We start from the raw sequence: 27,963 nt of genomic DNA on the forward strand, positions 1-27,963 counted from the left end.
TGTACGTATAGTTTTGCTTCTAGAATTTTACTTTTAGATATTTAAGTTTGTCACCCTGCCCTTAGTTCATTTCCTTAAGTTTAATTTTTTCTTCACATTACGTTGAATGTCATCCACGGTATTTCATCCCTGATATCTCTCCGTTTCAAGCGACAATAATCAACCACAATTTAAACCGTCACTGGCAAATGTGCGGCTCTCGACTACAAATGTTTGCAAGAAAAACGAACGAACGATCCATTTACCTTGGGTTATCAATGATTAGCCATCCCATCTAAACACGCTATCTTTGTTGACACATCATCATTGTATCAGCTTATGTTTTCCTCCACAACTCAAGACCAGAAAACTGGAATAGTTGGTATTTTAGAGGATTTTATGGAGACCTTTGGGTATATTTGCAATAAACGCTTGCTGATATCGCCGATTTTGCTTGAACTTGATGTCTGGTAATCATTATTCAAAACATAGAAGGTGCAAATTTATTGACCAAAAAGGTGAAAACTAGTGAGTCAAAAACCACAATGCGTGCATTTCTTTCACATTTACACAAAAAGTGTTGCCACAAATCCGATTCTTTGAACACACACCAATAGATTCGCTCTTCTATAGAATTTGCGGAAATGAATAAAATGTGTCCGCCAAATAGCGGATAGCAGCTGGACGCAGCAAAGCACAGACAAAAGTGGAATTTTTAAGTGTGGTTGTGTCGCTGCGGATGGCAGTCAAGTGCGGAATCGAATAGCGTGACAGTTTGACTGCGTGTGCTTTGATTTATGTAGTTAGCAATTAGTGAGCGCACGAACTTGCCAGCGGCAAGGAAGCAAACATGGTTGAATCAGAATTTTTTCGGATCGCTAACAGTTATTCGCGTGCCGGTGATAGCAAATAATTGTAGAAGAATCTACAAGAATCTACATTGATTATTTCGACGCAATAGACACAGGGTTCCGCAGCCTTGTCATTTATTCCGGTTTCAATTGCACCTTATTTGTGCAGGACTGAGCTCCCTAAAAATGCGTTTCTTACACTTGGTGTGTTTTCGTTTCTTGTTCCTTAGAGGGGGTGCACTTTCAGCTGGTTAGAGTGTTTGGTGGCTACCTCGTCAGTATACAAAGGCAGGACGTTCCGCTAAGGTCGTTCACACAGACCGAGGTTGATCAGAACGAAATATTATTCGTAAACACAGGTGAGTTTCCATTAGTGTTTTAAAAATGAAATCCGTATGGCTCAAGACAGTTGTGCTGAAACCTGCTAGCTTCTGTAAAACAGTTGTAGAGTTGCGCCAGTTGGAAATTGACCTTTGTTAGGGACGCTACGGCTACCAGACTGCGCGCTTTGCTAAAAGAGTACTTCGTCAAAAATAGAGAGCAACCTGTGATATTAATTATGTAATATCTGAAGAGTACGAGTAGATGATATGATGTGAAAATATTTCGTATAGATTATTCGTTGGAGCTGGCGAGTATAAGGAGACAGCCTTTTCTTGGTGGTCCTATCCCATAGCATTCTGAACGAACATGATCCAGGACACCAGTGTACTTGGAAAAACATTTAAGAATATAAATATGTTTTAGTAAAAAGGCTTTGTTCCACCGAGGCACCATATACATAGCAGACGATAAGGATTTATTATCCTACGATGTAAATTTGAAAACTTTAACCCAAACAATAAAAGGTAGATCATGGATGGTCGCCTAAAGTGGGCCTAATGAAACACTTTACTACTATATAACATCTTGCCTTTTATTTTTAGTCTGCTTAGCCACACAGAGTATCACGGTTAAATGAAGGTTCAGGGTAATAAACTTTACGCACAAGCCGGAAACTTTGTGGCCCAATCAAGTTTCGGACGTTTTGCAATATAACGAACAAACCTGGGGACCCATATTGTTTTCTGTGCACCATCAAGTAGACTTCGGTTGCGTTTGTTCACACACCTGTAGTCCTCCATGGATTCTCAAATGAGAGTTCTGTGAATGTCTTAAGAGTCACACAAGAATATGGAGTCTGGCAAACTATAGTAAACTGTAGTGTGAAACCTGTGCCCCAACCTGAAATTCAGGAAGTGCGGTTTGGCGTTGATTGTATTTTGTGTTACACTTGGGCGAAAAAGCCAAGCAACTGGCAAGAGCTTAATATTTGACTTGAAACTGTTTTACACCAATCGGCATGACCTAACAAACCCAAAAAGTTCATGTTTTTTGTCAGTCGTGTAGTCTGTGAAAAAGTGCCTGGTCTACTTCTGACCTACTCCAACATCCGTTGGCCGTGCGAAAACTACAACCAGAGACAAATACGTTTGGATTTAGAGAAATGCAATCATTCTCTATTAATGCCACCAGCGTCTGATTTTTTGACAAGTATAGGGATATTCCACCATGGGTTTCCCAGTGGATGGCTGTCATGATCAAAATAAATTGATTACATTGCCACTCATTTATCATGCATGTCAGTGTATTGTTCCCAGAGAAAAAAAACACAGATGTGCTAAATAATTTGGGGGAATTTCACTCTCTTTTTGCTTTAATCGGCAGACGATAATCGCAGTGGCACATTTGGCTTTGACTTTCGGCTCTCTCTTCATTCCGAGATCACAGGGATTTACAGGCATCGATTCGTGGTGTACAGCGCCTCACTGCAGCTGGTGAATAATCGGCCGCTTCTGGCGTTCGCACTGGGGTAGGTTTTTGACGGCCTTGCGAAACACAAACTGTAATTGTCTTAAATTGCTGCCACCGTAAACTGATAAGCCACTGCATAGCGTGGCCAGTCCTATAGCCGAGATGGTGTAATTTTATGGAGGCATTGGTCGCCAGAAATTTGCCACAGTTTTACACAATTAAGGAATTTCGTTAGGAACTTGAATACCATTTTGATACAGCAAGATATGTGAAAGCAGCACTGTTGACTTATCACGAGTAAATTGTCTTGAAGGTTCTAGGTCACGCGCTGTGTAATGTATTAGTTCACAAGGTCCTGTGAATTGTGATTCACTAGGTGATGTGTTCCAAACTAGTTGAGCTGTCGCCCGCTTTTGAAAGCTCTTTCTCCGTGAGAGTGACAACATCTGACAAACTCCCGAGAAATATCCGAGAATTACTGGTCTTTGAAGAAACTGAGTAACTGTATTTACCAGTCTGAGTCTCACAATAAAGCCATGAGTTAGCTCATAGTTAATCCTGGAGTGCCGGAAGAAACGTATTGGGTTGACAGGGTTTTTATCGGACTAAAAAACTATAGCTATTCTGTAAAAAATTTATCCTGGACAAAGAAACCTGATATGTGTAAGCATGTGTATATGTTTCTGGGAAAGTCAAAGAAAAACATATCATGTAAGAAAGTGTAGTAAAATGTTTTCATCAAGAGAGACAGAGGACTTAGCATAATATGACCACTCATCGGTAGATAAAACAATATAGTCTTTTACAGTGATGTGCTTTTCAACCTATAGCCGTCAAGCTGAATGTTAATTACTGAGTCCCAATGATGCTGAATATCGTTTTCCGGAACTGAACTAAACTGCCGATAAAAGAACATTTTACTCCCAGTTGTGGATGTGAAATATAACGCACGGCTATTGCACTACCAACTATGCAACTAGCAAGGTTGTTACCGCTTCCATTGCTTATTTAGCGTTCATTCAGTCCTAATCTCCTCCCTGTCTACTGTGTTTTGTGTAATGTGGTTCCAAGATGTGGATATTATGATCCATGGTCCTTTCCATTTCCAAATATCTTTGCTTCGCATAACCTTCCAAAAACGGTCTGTGTTTTACAGCTTGCGTATCTACGCTTCTCGCTCGGACGCTGTTTTCGACAGTCCACTCTGAATGTAGTATAATTGTAACAGTGAGGACTAAATGGACTTGCGGGAATCGGGTGTTGCTAAACTCTACTTAGGATACATCGACAACCTTTGCATTTGCCTGCTTTGGAGGATCAAGTCCTAGGATGTATTTAGCCTGGAAACGGGATATTTTTAGAACATTGAGCTTCCAGCCACACATCTTGCCTTTTGAAGGTTCCACAACGAGGATACTTGTTACTGAGTCGCCATATCCTGCGGATGTTATGCGAAATGGCACAATCTTTATGTAGGATGTGGCTTTGACATTGTTGCACCGATGTATATTCACAACTTTTCTTATATCTATTGAACAAGCCCAAAATTTCAGCGAAATTTTTATTGTATTCTTCAGGTATGAGATTATTACTTCCTGGCATTTGTTACACACAGTGGACGGTCTGGTGAGAAAGACCGCACATTTAGAATGTGATGTTCAAAATGATATTGACAGAAACACCGCGACGATGAAAGAGACATGTGAACAGTTGCCCATTGTCATCACCTACACTGTCGTGTCATTCCCAATACACGGTAGACTGGTAAAATTACAAGAATCCCAAGCAAGTGCTCGTTTAGACACATACGATTCACCAAATGCTCAGACGTTCACACAGGTATGCATTTTGCTTTAATTTCTTTTCTTCATTGTTATTAATTCGGCACCATTTATTTTGTTGAATTTAAGGTAATCTTGCAACTGGTGATCAACAGCTTTCACGAATAGCAGGAAATCGGAAATTTATAGAAAAATTGTGGGAATGCTACGGGGTGGCAATGCATTATTATGAGACTCATTGGAGTTATGTGGGAAGAAGTCCAAAAGCCATTTTTGCTACCAAGTTCTCGATATTTTAGTTGAAACGTGTCACGATGAGATCACTTGACATAGCCATAGGCTGTCATGCAGGTCGATACTAGACAACGTGTACATAGCACATATTATTCAATTTTGCTTATTCGCCTTCAAAAAACAAGACGCCATTTTCCCTCTCTTTAGGTGTACGTGGATCCATTGCGTTTGCTGCCATCGCAAGTAAATAAGGGGTTGCAGTCACGACGTGCGTCGTAGTGCCAAACTAAACTATTGTTAATCGTTTAGTGCTTCAGTTCTTATAGGGAATTTATGCCATACAAGTATATATAGAACGGGCAAAACACCAGCCCATTTAGTGTTGAAGATGATACAGGATGGCGAGAAGCAGCTGTTCAGTAGTGACTGCGTGCGCTATCAGCGTTCAACAGATCAACTCTGTCTCCAAAATAAGCTTCATTCTTGCAGCTAGCATACTGTTCTATCCACAATAAAATTTTTCTCAGAAACTAGTTATTCGCAGAGCGTTCATCCTAGTTATATATGCATGACTATACGAAATTCGAATTCATACATTTATGCAATTGTTTTTAAAGGTAAAAGGGCCATGAACTTGATGGCTTTCATTCATTCGGTGAGATGCCTTCTTCACACAGCAACCAACTGTCCGATGCTAACCTCATCTCCCTATTTTGTGTTATGATGCATTCATTAACGTATCAAAGAACCCATTTGTGTAGTATACGGAGGCCAGATAGTAGATGTAAAATGTATGTACTCTTCATTCAAAAATATAGGCATTGTTAAGCACTCAATAACTTATTTTCTATGAACAAATAGCTATAGAGAACCTTGAGCCTTTTTGAGATTGAGCTGCAAGTTTGATATTACGCGAATCTACTGCTGGATTCGCAATGCTTTCATGATGTGTACCTGCTAACTATGACTAAAAATGGCGGAATTCCGTTTTTTAATTTCTAAAAATACTGTTTTTTTGGTACTAAGATTTGTGCAAAACCATTCCATTAATTATGCTGAACTTAGACTGTCAAGGAAAGTGGAACAGTAGCGAGGAAACTTTAGTAGTCTAACACTTATTTTTGAGTGCACATTTAAGAAAGGCGAAAATATTCTCTTTTAGGTTGTCACACGAACCTATTTACGGTGAGCCTAATGTTTAACAGCAACATGGTGGAATATCGGTCTATTTTATGCAGTCCCACTGAACTATCGCAACCGTTTACCTCAGACATGGTTACTGGCATTGTAAACTGGACTGGTACGAAAATCTTTTAGATCTGTGTCTACTTCTAGTCAACAGACCAATAAGTAGCTTTTCCGTTTTGCGTGTGACCAGGTGAATCTGAAATAAGTTGAATTTATCAGATATTCGGCCTACAAGTGCGTGCTCAAAGTACCCCACAGAAACCTCAGGGATTCGAATGTGGCGTTGGTCTTTACACAACAAAATTTATAAAGTATTTTGCTAGCTAAAGTCCCAGTAATTTGAGTTTTCTCCGATTCAAATAAATGATCTCATGCCCATTATCGGTTGAGCAATAATGGGGACACTATTGATGGTTGAAGTCGACGCCTAAGCAATATTGAAGCACTTGTTGGAGACATCCATTCTTTGTCCGGAGAAAACTTTCACCCTATAAACAAACACTAAGCCAGTCGACAAGCAAGTGATGCAGGGTAGTAAAATCTTAACGTCAGATATTCTGCGTCTGAGAAGAACAATTATAATTTACTTGTGAAGCCATTTTGGTGCGTGACTAGCATGAAACCTGAAAGGTTGAAACACCTTCAGGTTGTCCAAGGCTGTACAAGCACAACCGAAAATCCACGATTGAATTCTAACAGACCTCTCAGTCTCTATTTGTGGGCCTTTATCCCTCAGCTGTTTCAGGATACCGAAATTGAGTGTTAGAATCCTTCTGATAGCGATGCACAGGCCCCCAAAAGAACTTGATTTGAGTTATGTCGCCAACAATTGCCACACTTGCACCAAACTTTGCGTACTTTTCTTTACCAATAGGTAAGATTACACCGAATGCAATATTGGACAGACCATTATTGTCTTATGACAAAATTTATCACACAAACCTGGACGAACTCTAAACAGACTATGTGAAATGAACAAAATTTGACTTCTGCAAAACTTCTGTAGCAATATTTTTCACTCATATAACGTATTTTTGTCTTTCAGGATGAAATTAATCGGAATCTAATTGCCTACACTTTGCGAACAACAATCCCAATCAACTTCAGCCAGAACGTAGAAGATCGAGTGGTACTCCGAGTTACGCTTTCCACCCCTAATAGTCCGCCACAAATCGCCAAGAAGCCCTTATCTGGTTCACAGGAAACCCGTCTCATTAGTTTCATCATTAATGCCTCCTTGTTACACATAACACCGCAAAACCAAATCCGATTAGTTGATATCACGCCCTTGGTCCTGGAAGAAGGACAAGCCAAGGAAATCAAGCCTGCCACACTTGATCTCTCACCGATAAAGCTCCTTCGACAACAAGCCAATGCGAGGGGATTACAAGTAAGCCTCTGTTACTAATAATTACTCTCGTGATATTTCCGGGGAGATGGGTTGAAATACCAAAAACGATTAATTTATCTATCATTAGAAAACTGAACAAACTTCAGTGTTGCGAATCGTATGACATTAAAAGTGTTTTGAACCTATGCCCAATCGCGAACACGCTGAATTTACGTTCGTCAATCAGAGAACTGAATCCAGCTTTTTAAGGTCTGTTGAACAAAGAAAAAAGCCAGGCTACTTTTACTTCACAGCGACTCCGGGAAACCTGTCAGACGTAGTTGTATGGCTTACAAGCACGCAACTTTTACACCGCATTGTGGTTCGGTTTTAGTTATATCTTTCCACAAAGAACCTCACCAGGTCAAAACATGCAACATCAAGTTATATCGGTTAGATAGGATCCGACCAACGTTATCTCTATCCGCTTTTAGTTCATTGTTTCCACTTTTCTTCTTTAAGCCCTTTACTTTCTTTGAGCGATTTCACGTATAATGACCGCTTTTAACTAAACATTTTAAGTGAAACCAGGCATGATTGGAATAAATGTCAGTAATGGATAATAAAATCCTGAACATCAGCTTAAAGAAACCAAGCCATAATGAGAATATACAGTATTTGTCAGGAAAAACTGGCGTGCAATTTTTTTGAGGTCACCTCTAAATTGATTGTCTAATCTGGCCGATCACTTTTAAAAGTTTACCTTGGCTTTCTGCCCATCTTGAATGGGCTTTGCAGATAGGTTTTTTGGTGCGGCGGTGGCTTTTTCTGTACATATTTCCCCATATTCCCATCCATCCTGGGCAGTGGAATCCAGTTGATCAGTTGACTACTATAGAATCGGCTAACAAGAGCAACCTGACACTGATAGTGGTTTTCTGTAGTCATGGACGAACTGGTGTTGAGAAGACCAACTCTAACTTGTTGGCCTCCGTATATGACACCAAAAGACACCTAGATTGTCCTTGAAAAACTGACGGGCGTTTTCGAAAAATAAATCATAACCGACCAACTGACTCCTGAATTGGACTCATAATCCGGATGAGACAAGCTTCGATTGATTGGCGTTTGATAGATTAAAATTCTGAGCCACTTAGACACACTCAACTGTATATGCAGTAAATAAAGCTGAAAAATCTTTCGATAACAGCTGGTTTACATTTTCATTCAGACTGCGAAACTGCCACTGAACTTGTTTGGATGTTTCTGGTTGAAAACTGATTATGTTGTTTTATCATCTTGTGCATGCAAATACCAAATGTGTTTTAAATATCATCAGGAATCGCCAGCTTTGCACACCTGCATCTGGTCATCAAAGAAGTTTTCCGTTGTATTTATTCCGCTCACCCTCATAAATTGATTTCTAATTCCTCATTTTTGCGCGATAGTGTGCTGGAAACCCCAGAGCAGCACACAAACCTAAATTCACAGCCTTACAGTTGGCTGCATTTCGATATGCTTTAGCCGCACTGTAATATGGTAAAGTCGAATTTGTCAAGGCTTGTTTTGAGTACCTTATTGAACATGCAATTATCCTGCACGAATTGAATTTTCTCAAGCTGCGACTTCATTTGCGCGTGAAAATACGAAGTTTCCTTTTTCCAACAGGATACACGACCCAACATTTCTGACAATACTTATGATTTTTTTCTTCAAATATAAAAGTTCAGTCAAAGGTTCCTCCAAATATCTCGGAGTCTACTTTTTGAGGCAGATGGTTGGATATTTTGCTTATTTTGCCTAAACATCTCATGTCTTTCTATCAGAACTTTCGGTCACGGACAATCACCCTATTTGAAGCAAAATTATTCTGATGCAATCAAGTAATTCAAAGTGTACGCCACGTATGTTGCAATATTTCAAGAAGCGAGCTTCCGTACACCAATGGTTGATCAAGAAGCTTGTAGTTTCCGGTAATGACCGACGTAAGGGGAACAAACTTGACACTGTCTGGTGTTCATTCCTGATCGGCACCTTCCTAACTCTTTATGTCTGTTTATATCTCTGCAAACTCCAGGAATCTTCCCTCTTAAGGACCTGATATTTCAGTGGCAAACTTCTAAACAACAGGAGGGCAGACGCACATAGAATCCACTACATCCAGTGTAATAAGGTGACAGAAATGAAATGCTTTTGAACAGACATTTGCTTCACTCTTAGGTAGATCAATTAAGATGGAGCTTGAAGGAGAGCGTGAGAGCAAATGACTTTTAGAACAGTTTTTCTCTATCGAAGAACCCTGCCCAAACAAGCGTATTGTTTTATTTATTTTTTAGGTCACCACGGCTCTGTTCGTACCCCTCAAGTTTGCCCATGCTGCCTTATTCATATTGTCGGAGCTATGATACAGTTTCAAAATTAATTTTAAAAAAATAATGGGTTTGGAATGTAACTGTGGTATAGCAAAAGTAGGTTAGAATATCATTCCTGAACGATACTCAAGATCAGCGCTAGAACGAGCTGCAAATTCACTTTCAGTTAGAATGTAGCTCGATATTATCCCCAAGACTACTGAAATTATTCACCGCTGACTCCGTGAAGTCCTTTCAAATCATATTCGATATGCTTAAAAGAATTGTGCACAGTTGATCCTCGTTTTATTTCTTGCATCACATCGCGACAGCCTTTCCCTAGTTCGGCTGGCTGCAGAAACATTTCACGACAATCGCCCCTGGCTATCACTACGCAACCAACTTTCCTGTGTCCCTAAGATTATAAATGATATTTAATTAAAAATGAGATTTCGATGGATCAAACTATTGACAGACGGTGTCACTGTAAGCTAGACGTAACATCTCAGCAATACACTTGTAGCCGAATTTTGGTACATGCGCCACAGATTTGTGATGGATTTGCTTAAGCAGCATGCGAGCAATCGGGTAATATTTTGTGGTGGCTTATTGTTCTGTGGTAGCTCTGGTTTAGGTGTTCGATTGAAACCTGGGACGAAGGCCATACAAAGTTCATGTCCGGGTCGCGTCAATATTATAGAACCCTTCTGAACGGTAGAGTCCCAATCCCTCTCCTGTGAACTGCTTTGTTGACTGTCACGACAACAATTTACATCGGACCGGGAATAAGAACGCCATTCGAAGGGCAACCGACTAGGAATTTACATTATTTATTCCACACCATGTACTATGCCGCATGCCGATGCTTTCTAGATACGAGAAAAAATACCGTTTACCTGTTTTATAGAGGAGATGCATGTGGCGTAAATTCTGCATTTGCACCAAAGGAGACGACAAGCGGAGACTACGGATATTTGGAATAAATGGAAAACCAAACCCTTATTACGGGTTAAGCTGCTATTAAAGGAGGAGGAATTATGATATGGTATTTCGTTTGGAAACTTGAAGGTCATCAACAAAGAACCATCATTTGTGGTGAACAACATGGATAACCGTTCTGCGATAAGTATGGGCAATACAATTGTTAATTTTTCAACGTGTTTTAAAGTTTTTCTTCAACATATTTTAGCATTGTTCCTCTTTATCACAAAAAAGGTGGTGTCTGCAGTCGAAAACATGCCTCAAATTTCGAGTCGATTTTATATAGCTTTAACTTTCGCGTCTGTGTGCAAAACGCCTCCTACTGCCTACAGGCGAGCAGAATGTTTGGTATTCCTTCTCAAGCAAAGACCTTTTGCTTTCTTTTTTGATCAGCTATGGTTCCTAGTTCGTGTGTTCCTAGTTGCTTCGCCGCTAATGCACCAATCACCAACTGTCAATGGCGAACCTAAGCCAAGTCGAACAATGTATTTTTGGAATGTAGCCATGCCATTTTGATAATCGATTTTTCCACTAACAAGATGAATTCTCTTAGTTTAGGACCTACTTTGAAATGAGATTAATAAATCTGCCGTTTTCAAAGCTTTAAAATTTGCTCACCGAATGTCGTGACCGAAAAATTCAACGTCTAGAAGATTTCCCAAGTTTTGAATTAAGTAGGAGTTTGAACTTGGTACCCAGCTACTCTTGCTGGTTCGTATAGTTAACTTTTGCGCTGCCATTTTTAGGGGGCTAGTACAAGTCGTAATGGATCGAAATCCTTCCGGTATGTGAAATTGTTCGTGAGTAATCAAATTCTCCAGGTAGACTTAGATTACTGGGTCATGATGGCATGGACAATTGTTCCCGCAGCAGTCCTCACTATACAGGTAAATCTTACAAAACTACTGAAAGGAGTTTAGAGGCATCCTGTCTCACCTGTACCAACTAACATATAACGTGTACCATTTAGTAAAATAAACCCATCTGTTATGAATAGAAGCCAGTTTTTGGGCAGCTATTATCCCAAACTCTCAGAGCGCTGCAAGAACGTCGTAAATGTTTTTGAAATAACTATTTCAGTCATCTACTTATTTGTCAGCGATAACTTCATAGTTTCATTGTTGCTGGTCCTGAGTTCACCTCAGGAAATAATCACAGCAAATTTAACCGACAAGTGCTACTGGTACCGACGGTGTACTTCACTGAATACACCCATTTGATTAGCTAATGCTCATTGCGAACGCTACACCGACAGTGGTATCATTATTCTCCACTTATTCTCCTTTTCACAAATCAAAATAAAGGTAATAGTTACATATTCCCGCCACTCCTAAGCAACTTGTCAACAACCAGCATGGGGCAAAATGCATCTCGTGCATTACGAACAGCCTAGAGTGTGGAAGGAAGGCGTTTCCATCAAAGAGTCAGAGATTTTTCCACAGAACCGAAGCTCGCCAAATTCATGTCTTCCAATGTTTAATAAGCTTGCTGTTTACGAGAACATCTACAGCCACGAGGTAAATTAGGTTTTTTACGAAAGCCCGACAGAATGCCAAACAAGATGAATCATTCCAACATTCCTGTAGCTGTCATCAAGACGCTGGGTCAAAATAAAAATCCGCATCTCTTGTTAACTAGTCCCCTTTTACAATCTAGTCACCCGTTTGTTCCAAAAGCTCCCAAACGAGTGCAATGCACGTTTGTCCTCTGACAACATCCCGCTTATGTAGGCTAGCTGCACTGTATCTCTGAACTTTTGACGCGATAGATGAGATGTTGTCTCCGCTGATCTATCAGAAAAATAATTCGTTCAGAGTTTACTGGGCACCCTGGCGGTAGATTTGTACAGAATTAACGTAATTTAAAGTAACGCTCATCGATTTCAAATCCAGTCGTGAGATGTGCTGATTCACGCAAACTTCTTGTTGCGTTTGTTTTGAACTGGACAACAAAAGAACCCGATTTACTCATGTCTCCAACAATGCGAAATGCAGTGCGTTTCCATCAACAGCTCAGTCTTATATGAAACTCGGAAAAAGGTAGTAAACTTGTCACTGTTGGGTGGTTGTGTACTAGTGGTCTATCAATAGGGACAACCAAATGGAAGGCACATACTACAGTGTATTGAGCAAAAATAAACTGAAAATTCATATTACTTCAATAAAATATTTTGCGTGGTATTTTGACAGTTGGACTGTTCTGTTTTTTTGTCATTCAGCTTCCACGTTTAACCCACGCAAATTACTGGATCTGCCATCCTCCAGCCCATGGAGTTTTACAGTCGAATTCGAGGATTGTGGATAGTCGAGATCTGTTCTCGAATAGTTTGCTGAATGGATCATCAGCTGCACTCCTATACAAGCATGATGGCTCCGACACCACAAGTGATTTTGTCCTATTTCAAGTAGGTGAACACCCGGGCAAATTTCATTGCTCTGTTTCTGCCATCGCTCCTCGTTCACAAAAGTGTCTGAGTTAATTGTGTCGAAAACATACTAAAGTGATTGGGTAATCCAATTTTATGGACTTTTTAATATCTCTATCGTTTGCAGCCAACCGTCCTTGATGCTCTTGATTTTTCCACATGAAACTATTTCACACTTAGCGGCACAACAGCGGCAAAATTAAGAAGACAGTTTTAGTGTAGGTGATAAGTCGATAGCAGAAGCCATTTTTCGGTAATTACTCATTGGTTGTGTTTAATTTGTTAGTCGTATTGACTGCCGGTGCAGTTTGTCACCAAGATATCACTCAAATGCACTAAACGCTTTAAAAATTCAAGCTTTTGTCACCGAAGTAAACGGAATCAATGGCGCACTATTGGTTAAAGTTTACCTTGTCAAACCCAGGCGTGTATTCTGAGCCTAATGGCACGTAAGTAAGCCGTAAACGCGTTTTCTGCGTAAACTTACGACAAGAAATTGAGTAAATTTAGATTCTTTTCACATTCAACTGCTCGGCAAGTGTTCTGACTCCGTAATTTCACTGCGATTCCTGCACTTCTTTTGGCTCATCAGGTTGTTGCAGTCCTAGAGTTTTCATCGTCCACGCTACACCTGTATACCAATTTTAAGCAATTGAAAACGCTAACCGAATGTGATTCTGATTTTTTTGAATTATCGTAACATTCTTTAACCCAAGATTCAAAATATGGTGCACGATGAAGTGTTGCATTCACGATGATGCCGTAGTGAAGTACGAAGAGTTATTGTTGTTATGATACGCTTACGAAGGATGTACTTACAAGACACCTCAGAGAAAAATATATTGAAGTAGTTCCGAACCCATTTATAATTTCAGAGGTCTGTATATGAAATTGAAGCCTGCCTTTAAAATGGTCGCATGTAAGCTTCAAAATAACAAGTGTGAATCAGCGGATTACTCAAGAATGGCAATATGAGTTGCATATTGCACCGAAACTCAGCAGTGTGTTGCCACCATTATGAGACAATACAGTTAGTAAAATTCTTGATATTATCATTGGGGTGATCCGTTTTAATGACTTGGCTAGTCACTGATTAAAACTGATGCTAATCGAACCAGATCTACCGGTTTAGAACAACTAAAACATTACGATAAGAACTAATAGTCAACTCAGTCAACTCAGCCAAGATCTTCAGACCGCAATCTCAACCGCCGAATTCCAAATGCTCAACACCAAAGCCACAGAAGTGAAGCTTACACAGGGCTGGCGATGCAAGAAGAGGCAGATCCGTAAGTTCGAACAACTGCTTTCCATGACTCAGGGCTCCAGCAAGGTCACAGAAACGAAGAAACTATCCACCAATTACCGTAGTGTAGCCAAGTTGTCAGATAAACCACTGAGTGAAAACAAACTCTGTCTGTTATAAAAGGGACTAAACTTTGCTGTGAGCAAAAAAGTAATAAGAGCAGACGAAATAATTCCTAGTGTAAAGTCAGTGTTTCAAGAGCCCCCTTCAGGGGAAGCGGAGAAAATACGGATACAACTGGTCACAGTCCTGAAATCCCAACAGCCGAGTGAGCTCCTATGTTGCACCATCAGAGCGGAGAGCGTTGAACACACTGAGACAAGTAGATAGTATTGTCATTACCAACGTCGATAAAGGTAAAGCCACAGTAGTACTGAACAAGAGCGACTATCTTCTAAATGTCAGGCAACACCTCGCCGATTGACCCTATCGACAAATTACCGGTAGCAGTATTACTTCGATAATGAATGAGAGTAAAGTTTGAAGTTGGGAGATATTTAAGATTCGTAATAAACCATTTAGGGCAAGGTAAGTGGTATCGGTTGTATCCAAAATGTGCGATTCAACCGCGACTCTACGGACTGCCAAAAATCCACAAGATAGATGTACCGATAGGGCCAATAGTCGATGGTATAGGATCGACACCACATGAACTGGCCAGATTCTTAGCTGGTACACTAAAACCACTCACGGGGAAATCAGACACCTTCATCAGGAATTCGTACGACTTTGCAAGCAAGGTCGCAGGGATTTATTTGGAGATGGACGAAGTCCTTGTGAGTTTTGACGTAACCTCAATGTGCACAAACATCCCTAGGGCAGATACTCTGGAGGTAACTAAGAGGTTGGTACTGACAGACACGACACTCGGGGAACGGACACAGCTCTCGGTGGATGCAATATTTGAGGGCATAAGAGTGTGCTTGAATTTTGATCAGTTTGTTTTTGACACAACTGTTTACTCACAAGAACAAGGTCTTGCAACGGGACCTCCAATATCCCCAGATTTAGCTAATATTTACATGGAGGACGTCGAACAAATAGCCTTCGCCGGATATCATTGTCCACCCAAAGTCTTTTGGCGTTACATTGACGGCACGTTTGTTGTAATCAAATGAAATAACGTGAACAGCTTCCACGACTATCTCAATAGTTTAAACCCACACATTGAGTTTAGCATGGAAATAGAGCCGACTTCGGGCACACTAACCTCTCTGGACTGTATAACTTATAAGATTGGTGGAAAATTGAAAAGTACTATCTACCAGGAACCAACAGACACAGGAACCGTCTTGAGTTACTCATCAGCACACACAAAGTCCGTGTACGCCAGTATTGTCTCGTCGATGTTTCGTCGAGTCAGAGCGCTGTGCACAGAATAGATCGATCGAACGGCAGCTCAACTCGAGATTGCCAACAAACTTCAAGAAATAGGACACCCAGTGAGTTTGATTAAGCGTCAACTAAGAAGGATATTGGCTCCAGTATCTAGACGCAGTTAGGAATGGACTGGCACAGCAGTCACTCCATATAAAGCAGGAGCATCGGAGGTTATTCGAAGACTGTTGAACTTAGCAAACATTCGAGTAGCTTTTCACAAGGGAAGGACGCTACGTTCAGTTTCGGTGCAATTGAAAGATCCCTTGTCGATCGAACGGACTAGGGACTGTGTGCATAAAATTAACTGCGACGATTGCGCTAAGGTTTATATAGTACAGACTGCTAGCGAATTGCACACCAGAATTGGTGAACATAAAAGAAGGATTAACATGTATGTACATGTATGTACATGTGTGTACGAAGTATGTATGTACGAAGTGTCTATACGGATTTCGTTAGTAGGTTTAGTGTCAGATTGTGTCGCCTGTGAATACACTGAATATCCCTTGATTAGAAGAATATGGTGGTCAACAACTAACACACTTCATGTGATAAACGCTGATAAACGCACATGAACTTTTGCGTCTATTCTGGTGAGCGAATACTCCGTTTTGTTTCACCAGGTAGATAAATATGTTTGTGCTGGTAATAGCAAAGACGAAGTTTACTGACATTTCAAATCCTCTGTTACAGGTACGCTTCGATCGTATGTCGTACACAGAAAGCGATCCGTGCATCGAATACCCAATCTATATCTTGCCCGTGAATAACAAACATCCACGTATCATTCGTCCGCTTTTAACATCCCTACCACCGTTCACTGATATGATGGTTAGAAGCTATCGGGATATCGCCATTCCGGTCCTAGCTGGTGCGCGATTCCAACTTTCAAAGTCCAACATTGAGATCGTTGACGAAGATACCAAATCGCAAGAACTAATTTTGCATGCCATTATGCAGCCACATAGGGGGTTTCTTTGTATCAGGCATGCGTCTGATTCAATAGAAATGTTTTCTGATCCAACGAAAACTGACAGCTCAATAGAAAATTGCAGGCGCTGTGAAAATCCATGTACATTTCGTCAATCGCAAGTTGAATCAGGTCTTGTTTACTATCAAGCCGACGATAAGCGTCTCAGTCACATTCTGCTAGATTCGTTTTCATTCATGGTACAGGAAGCAAAACCTAACGTGAAAAAATCGGATCCCCCAATCGGAACTCTTCTGTTTCGAGTGGTCCCAGCGGAACTTGTAGTCAACATAACTGATGTACTTTTGTTACAAGGTCAGTCACGCGTCAGCATCACAAATCAACATATTGAGGCTAGTTTGGTTGCTGCCGGTGGGATCACACACATATCAAACAAAAATGCGTCCAATACATTCCTATACTCTATCCATCATGCACCACTTTATGGCCGAATCTGTTTTGATACAGTTCCCGTAACTCGTTTCACTGATCAGCAGCTGGCCAGTGGGCATTTGGTTTATGAGCAAATTAATCAATCCGGGACAAGTGATTCTGTGACACTTATCGTATCCCTTGGTAATTTTATCGAATCTGACAAGGATACACTTCTTTTGTTTGCAAAAGAACTTCCAGACGTAAGCCTGCAGAATCCAAACGATGCAATCGCAAATGCAGATTTGAAGGTGTATGCAGTCGCAGAATTACGTGTTCGAGTTAAGCCACTGATTGATACGAATGTTGTCCAGCTAACTCCAGGTCAGACTACATTAATCAATTCGTCGATTATCCAAGCCGGGGAGCTATGGGAATTTATCAGCCAACAGAATAAAATAGAAACAGGCTCTCACACGACCTACATACCAACACTTACCCTGCCGACGGCTCCGTATTCAAAGTTAGGTAGATTTAGAATCCGCGATCAACTGTTTGTAAATTCCGGCCATCCGGAGGAAGCGTTGATGCCATCGGTCAACATTACATTAGAAACGATTGAAATGAATGCTGTTCAGTTTGAAGCCTACGCTAACGAATTTACTCAACAAGGACTTGAAGAGATCTTACCATATACACTGACAATTGGACCAGGTGTTCAACCTGCATCTGGCAGCTTAAGGTTACGGATTGTGAGGGGAACACAGGTGGATGCACAAGGTTCTCAAAGTGTGAAAACGTCATTCGGTAGTCTGGATGCAGCCAAGACAAACTCCATCTCCTCTTCATGGGAAATAACGATATCTACTGCCGTTATTGGATCTGCCGTTGGTTTTAGCTTACTGTCACTGGGTCTGTTTGCGGCATTTGTTTTGTGTATTTATCGAAGACGAAAGCATGATCGTACGAGTGTCAAGACCCACAGGACACACCAACCTGCGCCTAAAATCATTTTCCAACGTTGTCCACCTTTTAACAGGTGGCCTAGCATAGAACTCACTGACACTGCTCACACGCGCGTCTCACCCGAAACGTTCGACCAAAACAACAACTGTCCTCAAGGAAATGACGACATTGCAGAGGAGCTAAAGTCAAGGTTGTCCATCATTCAAGATTCCTCTGATGCAGTTTCACCATGTCATTGTGATTTTAGTGGTGCTGTGATTTATCTGACTCCGGCAACACCAAATAGTATGCAGCAAGTTACGAAGTCCATCCAAAGTTGTCAAGTTTTCGATCCCAACAACCCAAATTATTTTGTGCTTCCCGGAACGTATGAACAAAGCAGTCAAGACATCCACCACTCTTCCATTTCAAAATTAAAGTCTATCCCTTCCGTCACACATACATCTTCACACAATACTTCACCTATAAGTTTGCAAGTAGGCGACTACCAATGTCCGTGTGAACGCTTAGAAGACGAGTACAACGTTACCTTCAACGCGAATTCCTCCGCTTGTGAACAAAAGTTGGCACCAGATAAAGATATCCCATACCTCATACAAATACCCGCAGGAGCTGTGACTATGGCTTCGGTAAAAGCATTTCCTGTATGGATTACCTCAGCAGAGAAAAGAACTTTATGAACTCCCTTATACTTTTCTATTTTGTTATAAGTACAATCGTTTTCAAGCGTGATCATTTTCTGTTGATTCCCAAAACAGTAGACGATTATTGGGCTTCTGCTGTGTCATACTTTTATCAAACAAATTGAGCATTCTCTATAACCGTAGTCTACATAACTTCTATTAAGCCAAACCTTTAGGTCCTAACATGATTCTCGAAAGCGGAAGTTAAGGTTCTGCAGGTAGTCATTTTATACTCTTTGATGATCGAGAGCTTCGAAATGTTGTCAAATGAATAAATCAACAATCCTAATGCAAAATATCATGCGCAGATGAACTGAGCTGATGCCACCTTGTTATGATAAGTTTATGCAACACACAGTGGCGTTGGGAAGAAGAGTTTCAGTAATTAATAAAGATTTTCAAAAAATATCAAAGCAATTACCTACCTGTAAGAGTACGACCGTCTCTGACCTATTACAGCATGTAAATAATTTGAATGCTGTGCGGCTTTTTGACTGACATAATTTCCCTGTGCCTCAAGTACTTGTTCAAAATGTTGATATCAGAATAATGTCTGATTAATGCAGAGGTGGTAGAATGAACACGGCATGACATCCAGCGCACAATGTATCGGCCTGCTGTTAATAGCTGTTTACTACACAGTTAGTTAGCGAGAGCCGACACTAAAGTTTCATGCAGCCTGATGAAATTGTGGCAATTTTTTGGATAATGGGCCTTTCTGGATTTCCCAAGGCACAGAAAACAATTTTTTATGGCTGGCAGACACGGGCAAACGCAACTGACAGTTTTCATTTGTTTCTGTCAACACTATCAACCTCGCAGTCTACGATTCATAATTCATCGCTTTTCTGCTCCTACCACATGAAGGACCGCAGCAATAGAGGCTTTGAAAGGGTGTCTGATACTTGTTTGCTGGGATCGGTTGCGCAGCCAGCAGGTAGCTAATCGCCCTGGCATTTTCAAAGTTAACTGAGAGCGCAAATTCACATCCGACCCGACTAGCCCTTCAGCATAGAAGCTTGTAGTGTATCAGCTGCAATTTTCTGAAAATCACTCGGTGCAGCTTCTAACTATAAAGGCACTAAGTTTGCCACGCAAAAAATTTCAAGCCGTTACATACTGTCACAGAACCCATGTGACGAAGTGTTTCTATGGGTTAAACCAAAACGAACAGTGATGTAATGCATAAAACATCTCCGCAGTGAGGATGTTGTGTGGCGGGTATTTTGCGGACATTCAGTATCCGTTAGGCCTCTTCACACTTAAAAAGTCACTTATATTACAAATGATGAACGTGTTTATTCTTCAAAAATGCGTAGGGCCAGATAAATATTTCAAACCTCCATGCACTGCATCATACATACCAAGCCGTTTTTTCTCCTCGGGACTTATTTTGTGTGTGAATTCGCCAAATCGCTGAGGCATCTCGGTCGAATTCTTCCGGTGTCTACAGTACTTGTTAAATGTCCACAAGCCTTTACACAAAATCGGACATATCGCTCAAAACCAAGATGACTCGTTACGTGTTATTAGTGAAATTAACTACGAATTTCGTCCGGAATCGACACCGAAATAGTCTCATTTCATGTGACAGAATCGTGTGTTCCTTGAGCCCTGACCTCATCAATATACGAAGGTAACTGGGGGAACACCGTTAATTTCACGGATATTCATAAGATTTCTGGGCATGAATGACAGCGTGCCAGGTAAAAGTATTTGAGCGCAAACTTGAAAATTCACGAAAGAACGTAAACTATAATTGTCATATTTTGTGCACTGAGCAAGGGAGGACGTAACAATGTGGTGCTGCTTATCAGCTTCTGGCGTAAGGAACCGACCAGCATAGTGTTGTTCTCATGCATTCGACGAATAATCATCAGGCTACCGTGTCCTTAGTCGTCAAGATAGAATTTAACAGTGCGAAAGGGTTATGAGCAGAATATCATGGCACAATATACTACCTTCTTACCTGACATGACGAGTGTGACAAAACAAGTACCTATCTAGGCACTTTTAACATTTCCATAATGACATTTGCAAGTCAGCGGCTTGTTCGCTCTCAGTTTCAGCTGGTAATCTAGAAGTTTCTGTTGTCCTAATGTTGTTGAACTTATAGTTACTTGCAGGAAATATTGGCCGGCTTAGAATGGTTAATTTTATCCATGGGTCAACTCTCCTGGTATCACCCGAAAGTGAACCTGAGGTCCCCTCTTGCGGACGGTAGTAAACCCCGCTGAAAATTCAACCCTATCCAGTGGTACCTACCAGCAGCGTGGAAGCGAGCAACAACAATGAATTTAAAAACTACGGCAAAAGATTTTTTACCACCATTCATGATACCTACTGCAGACAGACCTTGCGTTCTGACTGCAGAGGTAACTGTAGTCAAAACGTATCAGTGGTCACCTTTGTGGATTCTAGAATCCACCCCCTAAAGCTGTTCTGTTGTCTTTTGGAGTGAGCGCCCACTTTTGAAAAAATACCCGCGGTTGCGAAATGATTCGAAATACTCAACTGAATCCTAGCTGAATATCTAGGTGGTGGTTTTCTTCACCTTAACTAAAAAAGCTGCCTCATGTTGTGATTGTCATACCATGCGAGACTTCGCCATGTATTTTACCGAAAGAACATACTAGCCACGAGTTCACCGAAGACCCTTCTACAACAAGCAACCGATTGAATTTTCCTCATCAGGTTAAGGCGATCCCCGAATCTTCTTCAAATTTGTGTTCTACTTGAAATGTGAAAAAAGATCATGGGTTAGTAGGAGTATTGTATGAGTATGAGTATTGTTTTGTCAAGACATTCCGGTATGCCAAGTTTTGAATTTGTCACTATGGTTGTTGGTTTTTTCCGTAACCAAGCAACGAAACGTCCGCATGCCACGATTTACTTTGTGATGCTCGGGCGGGACCTAGATCACCAGTTGTTTGTTTTATTGTTCGAAATATTCCACGTTCACCAGTAACACTAAGTGGCAGTTAAGCCAGGCAGGATCCACCGGATCGAGAACCTTACTGGAAAAGTGGGTTTGACCGCATTCTCAGGCTACTAGGACAACAACCACAACGTTCTGCTCCGGCAGATGCATCTTTATAAGCCAGATAAACCATTAGGTTGATGAGTTATGGTTTTGGGCAGAACCACTGGAATGTGATCTAGTAGGATCTCATATTTCAAGGCTCAACTTCAACGAAAACCTTTTTTTCCCACCACGATCACTAATCACGATGTCATTGTACAGCCTGTCATCTGAGTACAATGAACCAAACAAGAGTTATCCTGTCCCAAGTATGCTAGCTGATTTGCAACGAAACACCAAGATATTCCATCTTGATAACGAGAGTTGTCAAGGTTGTCTTGGTGGGTTTCGTGGCGGGTTACCAATTGTCGTTCATGTGAATTATTGGAGTAAATATTGCAACAGATCCGTAAATCGGGAGCCCGCAAGTCGCTGAGCTACACGTATGCAGCGCAAAATTATTAGGTTCCTTACCCGACCAAAAGTATCGGTCGGAGTTAGAGTGATTCATTTTTTAATCAAGCGAGTTAATTATTTAGCAATGCCAATATGTTGCGATAGTGAATTCGACGTTTTGCGCCACGATTATTGCGGCCTCCTGTCAACGTGCGCCATCTCAGTCGCTGTCTGGACCTGACTGCAACGTACATTTTGACCAAACCAAGATCAGATCCTAGTGTAACGTACATATACATATAGCCTGGCTAACGGAGAGTATCTCTTTATTGGCAAACGGTGAACCAAATCTGGAATATTTCCAACACTAGCAAATAAGGCCAATAAATACAATTTCTTGAAGTATTTTCTGATCCAGTCGTTTGATGTGTGTATTTGATCTGTATAAACACGAACATATCTGATCTTATCAGTAGCAGCTGTAAACGCGGGTAATATAGAGTAAGTAAGTAAGTATCATCCGTTATGTTGACATTTGAAATTCTCCACGTTTATTCTGTTCCCATTTGTAACCCCGTCCCACTTTTGTGTTTAGTGTGTATATATGAGCTGACGTTCGTTTGTCCTTACCACTTCACCCACTTGGCCTTGAGGTCATCGGCCATTTGTATCTGACTTTGCACGTGTGACTGTCGCACGTTGGAGCCTGTTTTCTCCCTTGCTTTGCACTTTTGAAGTCCAAGCGGACTGTTCGTTTTGGACGCGTATCTACTGTCGAGGTTTGTGCAAATTGTGAATTTCTCTTACCCTAATAGTACCGTATAGAAACCCAGCTCCGACTTTGTTTTGCCTACCCGGAGGTTCTGGTATTACGCGTCACTCGAAGATACCGTTCGACCGTTACAGTACTCGACATCTTACGTCGTCTTGTTTGAAGGAAAGATGTCAACCTTTGGAACAACTGTGAAGGAAACCGGATCCAAGGACACGGAAACGATTGAAGCTGCGGAGGAAACAGTTGCAATGCAGTTTGCTTCGCGCCCTGGTTCTTGTAAGTCACTTTGTGCTTCTAGTCGTAAAGGTAGTGTAGCTATGAAAGCTTTAAGGATTGCTCAGCTCCAGGAGTACCGGGTTAAGCGGGAGGTCGAACTCCAGCGGGCTCTCTTAGAGGCGCATAGCAAAACTGAGTTAGCCAAAATTGAGCTAGAGGCCGAAGAGGACTCACCAGATGAAGTCTGGGAACCAGTGGCCCTAAATGAACGATTAGCGGGGTACGTGAAGCAATGTCAGACAGGTGAAAGACCATTAAGATATGCTGATGATATCAGAGGGCCAGAACCAGCCATCTCCGTCACTCCAGCATCAGCCACTATGGACCTACCAAAGGTGGAACTATCATACTTTGATGGTAATCCGTGTCATTACTGGAGGTTCACCCGCCAATTTGAGTTATATATTGAGAGCAAGGTGCAGGACGCCGGTCAGAGGCTCCTTTATCTGATCCACTACTGTCAAGGCGACGCGAAAGCGGCCATTGAAGAATGTGTGATGCTTCCGCCGGAAGTAGCATACTCCAGGGCACGGGAGATTTTACGCAATCTCTTTGGCCAGCCTCATATTATCGCTCGCTGTCTACTAGAAAGCCTGTTTCGTTTTGCACGACAGACCACTGGAGCAGCCAAGTCCTTGTCGGACTTGTGTATAAAAATGCGCAGTTGCGAAATTGCGCTGACGCAAATGTGTTACGTCTCAGACTTGCACTCACTAGCGGTTGTAGAGAGAATTGTGCGTTCTCTTCCTTCGCCATTGCAGCACAAATGGGCTGAGGTGGCAGATAAGATATCTGTGAGTGGCCGGGATCCAACGTTCACAGACTTGACGGAGTTTGTGAACACGCGCTCTCGTGTTGCAAGGAGTCGGTTCGGGCAACTGGCTCGAGATGGGGACGTAAGACGCCCCCCTGTAACACCGACTTCTACCAACCAAGCCCCTAAACGGGACGGTTATGCCAATTTCCTAGCCAACATCAGACAAGACGCAGACGGTCGTCCAAGTGCTTGCGCATTATGTTTACAGCCCCACTCAATTTCTAGTTGCCAGCAGTTTTTGTCTATGAAAGTTCCTGACAGGTGGAAATGCATACGAGAACATAATGCCTGCTTTGCCTGTTTAGGGGACTCCCACATGGCCAAGGATTGCAAGCTAGTAGTTCGATGTGGCCAACCGGGTTGCAGGGGACGACATCATAGTTTGTTACATACATCACAACCCAGAAACAAAGGTTCGACGTCCTCAGAGCCGGAGGTTTTGTGTGCCTTAACTCAAGGTAGTCGACTTCCGGCACGCTTAGGAGTTATTCCTATCAAGCTGGACAGTCCTGCAGGAAAGGTGACAACGTATGCATTTTTAGATGCTGGGTCCGACATAACGCTGGTAAGGCGGGACCTTTTGGTGAAAAATGGGGTCAGGCTGCTACCCACGTCTATGGTTATTGATACCCTGGGTGGTTCCATGGGATGCACATCGGAAGCTAATGATATCAGGCTTTTATCAATGGATGAAAGCCAGTCGATAGATGTTGACAAGGCATTCGTCGTTGACAGCTTACCTATGCGAGCTGTCCCATCCATCAAAGAAGCGGCTCGCAAGTGGCCTCACCTTAAGGAAGTTACCTTCGACGAACTGACTGAAGACGATGTGGGAATCCTTATTGGTTGTGACGTATCCGAAGCGCACTGGGTCTTCGACCAGCGCCTGGGGGGTAAAAAACAGCCGTTTGCTGTGAAAACTTTACTAGGTTGGATGCTCCTTGGTCCGATGAAAAACGGAACGAAGCAGAAGGTCGTCAGTCATTGTATAACCGGGTGTAGTCAGGGCATCCAGGAGCATTTGCAGCGACTGTACAACTCGGAATTCGCAGACACTTCAGCATCGAACACTAGTCTCTCTTTAGAGGATCAAAGAGCACTGTTGATAGCGGAGACTAGTGCAGTGCGAGTAAGTGGGCATTATCAGCTACCGCTCCCATGGAAAGATAACGCACTTACCCTACCCGATAACTTCCAGGTGGCTAGAAAACGTCTAGGTAATCTGAAAACTAGACTGTGCAAGGATCGTGTTTTACACGGAAAGTACGATAAGGTGCTTCGCGCATACATGGAGAAAGGATACATTGAACGGGTGGCGGATGCCTCCACATTGTCATTAAATTCAAAGCAGTGGTATCTCCCACATCATCAGGTTATTAACCCAAAAAAGCCAGAAAAGATTCGGATCGTATCTGACTGCGCTGCCAAATGTCATGGTGTGTCCCTAAACGACCACCTGTATCAGGGCCCCGATTTAACCACAAAACTTGTAAATGTTATGGTGGGCTTTCGTTTAGAGCAAGTTGCTGTGGCAGCCGACATTAAAGGGATGTTGCTACAGGTCAAGGTTGACCCCTGTGATAGAGACGCTCTGAAGAGCCTTGTAGCACAGGCTAACCGACGGGAGGGAAATGATGTCATGTGCCCATTAATGTCTTGGTCCTCCTGTTGGATGAAGCTACCGAAGGTCGTGGCTTGGTTACTGCATTACGGGCAACGTCTATTGATTAAGAAGGGCAGAGCGAGAAAGGAGGCTTTACCTTCTGGTGTTATCAGAGTATCCGAACTCCGCCAAGCACGTAATTGTTTGATAAAGATGGTGCAATCTGCTCACTTTGCACGAGAGCTGCATCAGATTAACGCTCCTGTACTGGATGCAAAGCGTTCCCGCAATCGGACTCAAAACGGCAGCTTACAAAAATTGTCACCTGTTTTGGTTGATGGCATTTTGTGCGTGGGGGGCAGACTTAGTTACTCGAACTACAGTCAGTCAGTAAAGCATCCAGCTCTTCTTCCAAACCGACATCCTATTACCGCCTTAATCATACGTCATTTTCATGAAGTGGAAGGGCACTGTGGAGTAGCGCATGTCTTGGCCTCTATTCGACAGAGATATTGGATTATCAGAGGGACCGGTGCCGTTAAACGTGTGATTGGTGCATGCTCTTTATGCAGACGCCGGTCCGCACAGCTCAGTAAACAAATGATGGCTCCATTACCACCAGACAGAGTAGAAGGGGGTTGGTGCCCCTTCGAGTGTGTGGGAGTGGACTACTTCGGACCTTTTAAAACCAAACGCGGCCGTTCACAGGAAAAACGCTACGGCTGTATCTTTAGCTGTCTGAAAACTAGAGCAGTCCATTTGGAGATGGCTGGCAACCTGTCGACAGATTCATTCCTACAATGTTTGATGCGCTTCGTTGGTAGACGTGGTAAGCCCACCGATATATACAGTGATAATGGTACGAACTTTGTTGGCGCACTGAGGGAATTTCGGGATGATATAAAGCTCTGGAGCCTGAGCAAAATATCAGACCGACTTTTGACTATGGATATACAGTGGCACTTCAATCCACCAGCAGCTAGCCATCGTGGCGGTGTGTGGGAGCGTATAATCAGGTCGGTACGACGTATACTTTTATGTATATGTAGGGAACAGTGTTTGACCGATGAACAACTGAACACGCTTCTCATACAGGCCGAACGGATTCTCAATAACAGGCCTATAGTCCCGCTATCATCAGACAGCAACGATTTGGAGCCGCTTACTCCAAACAGTTTGTTGCTGATGCAGTGCTGTCCTGCGGTACCCGGTCGCGACGGCTTGGCTTCGCGATACCATGCCGGTTGGAAACAGGTCAATTATCTTGCTGGCGTATTCTGGCGTCGTTGGATAAGGGAATATCTGCCAACGTTGCAGATGCGTACCAAGTGGCTCAGAGCAACTCAAGAATTGAAACGAGGACACTTGGTTCTGGTCTCTGGTGAGGACCTGCCTCGTGAGAAATGGCCTCTAGGGGTAGTGGATAGTTGTGAGGCGAGCCCAGATGGCTTAGTAAGAACCCTGTATGTTAGAACGACGGGCGGCGTTCTTAAGGGAGATATTAGAAGGGTGTGCTTACTGGAGGGACGCGAATAGGCTTGTACCCCATCGAAGTCGGCACTTGTGGCAGGAGTGGACTCGGACCATTCGTGTCGGTGGCTGATGGGGTAACTTAGAATGGAGCTGACCGTAGGTAGTAGGCAAGAACCGGGGCGTCCACTGAATGAACGTGAAGAACTTGGAGGGCGGTGTATCATCCGTTATGTTGACAATGAAATTCTCCACGTTTATTCTGTTCCCATTTGTAACCCCCGTCCCACTTTTGTGTTTAGTGTGTATATATGAACTGACGTTCGTTTGTCCTTACCACTTCACCCATTTGGCCCTGAGGTCATCGGCCATTTGTATCCGACTTTGCACGTGTGACTGTCGCACGTTGGAGCCTGTTTTCTCCCTTGCTTTGCACTTTTGAAGTCTAAGCGGACTGTTTGTTTTGGACGCGTATCTACTGTCGAGGTTTGTACAAGTCGTGAATTTCTCTTACCCTAATTGTACCGTATAGAAACCCAGCTCCGACTTTGTTTTTGCCTACCCGGAGGTTCTGGTATTACGCGTCACTCGAAGATACCGTTCGACCTTTACACTGCTTGCTTCTCTTGACTCTGTTTGCTGATACGCATACTAACCAGGAAAGGTTACCATCATTAACCACTGTTTCACCAGCAGTTGATCACTAGGTAAACCATTAAATAGATAGTTTTTTTTGGATTAATTAGGGATAAATATTGAATTTAGCGGGTAAATATAAGTTGCATTCACGCCGCTGCCATTATTCCGAATAGCAGTCCGAATAGCGGCTGCTTTGCTGCAGAAGTTGTGCTGTTGACATGCGCACCTTGAATGACCCGTTCGGAACCAGAGCTATTACTGATTGCTTTCTAAGTCACGTTTGCCACAGGTGACATTTCATAATGCAATCACCAGTCTCTGTGTGTACAAATAGCCGAAGCAATTATTGTCCTCTAAGACGGCGCAGAGACTGA

General features: G+C 42.3%; 1 protein-coding gene across 1 annotated transcript in view; it reads left to right on the forward strand.

The window, feature by feature from the left end:
- T265_09435 (hypothetical protein) overlaps nt 1-27,016 on the forward strand; it is a gene marked incomplete at both ends in the record, with an annotated part of 53,539 nt that extends 26,523 nt beyond the window's left edge. Inside the window, 6 exons of the mRNA XM_009175498.1 lie at nt 6,873-7,217; nt 12,771-12,893; nt 14,088-14,203; nt 14,936-15,053; nt 16,294-18,537; nt 22,916-27,016. Of these exons, the coding sequence (XP_009173762.1) occupies nt 6,873-7,217; nt 12,771-12,893; nt 14,088-14,203; nt 14,936-15,053; nt 16,294-18,537; nt 22,916-27,016 (7,047 nt within the window). The remainder of the gene's footprint in view (nt 1-6,872; nt 7,218-12,770; nt 12,894-14,087; nt 14,204-14,935; nt 15,054-16,293; nt 18,538-22,915) is intronic.
- Nucleotides 27,017-27,963: the final 947 nt, after the last annotated feature.

Source organism: Opisthorchis viverrini (assembly GCF_000715545.1).
Source record: "Opisthorchis viverrini unplaced genomic scaffold opera_v5_274, whole genome shotgun sequence".
NCBI classification, from domain to species: domain Eukaryota; kingdom Metazoa; phylum Platyhelminthes; class Trematoda; order Opisthorchiida; family Opisthorchiidae; genus Opisthorchis; species Opisthorchis viverrini.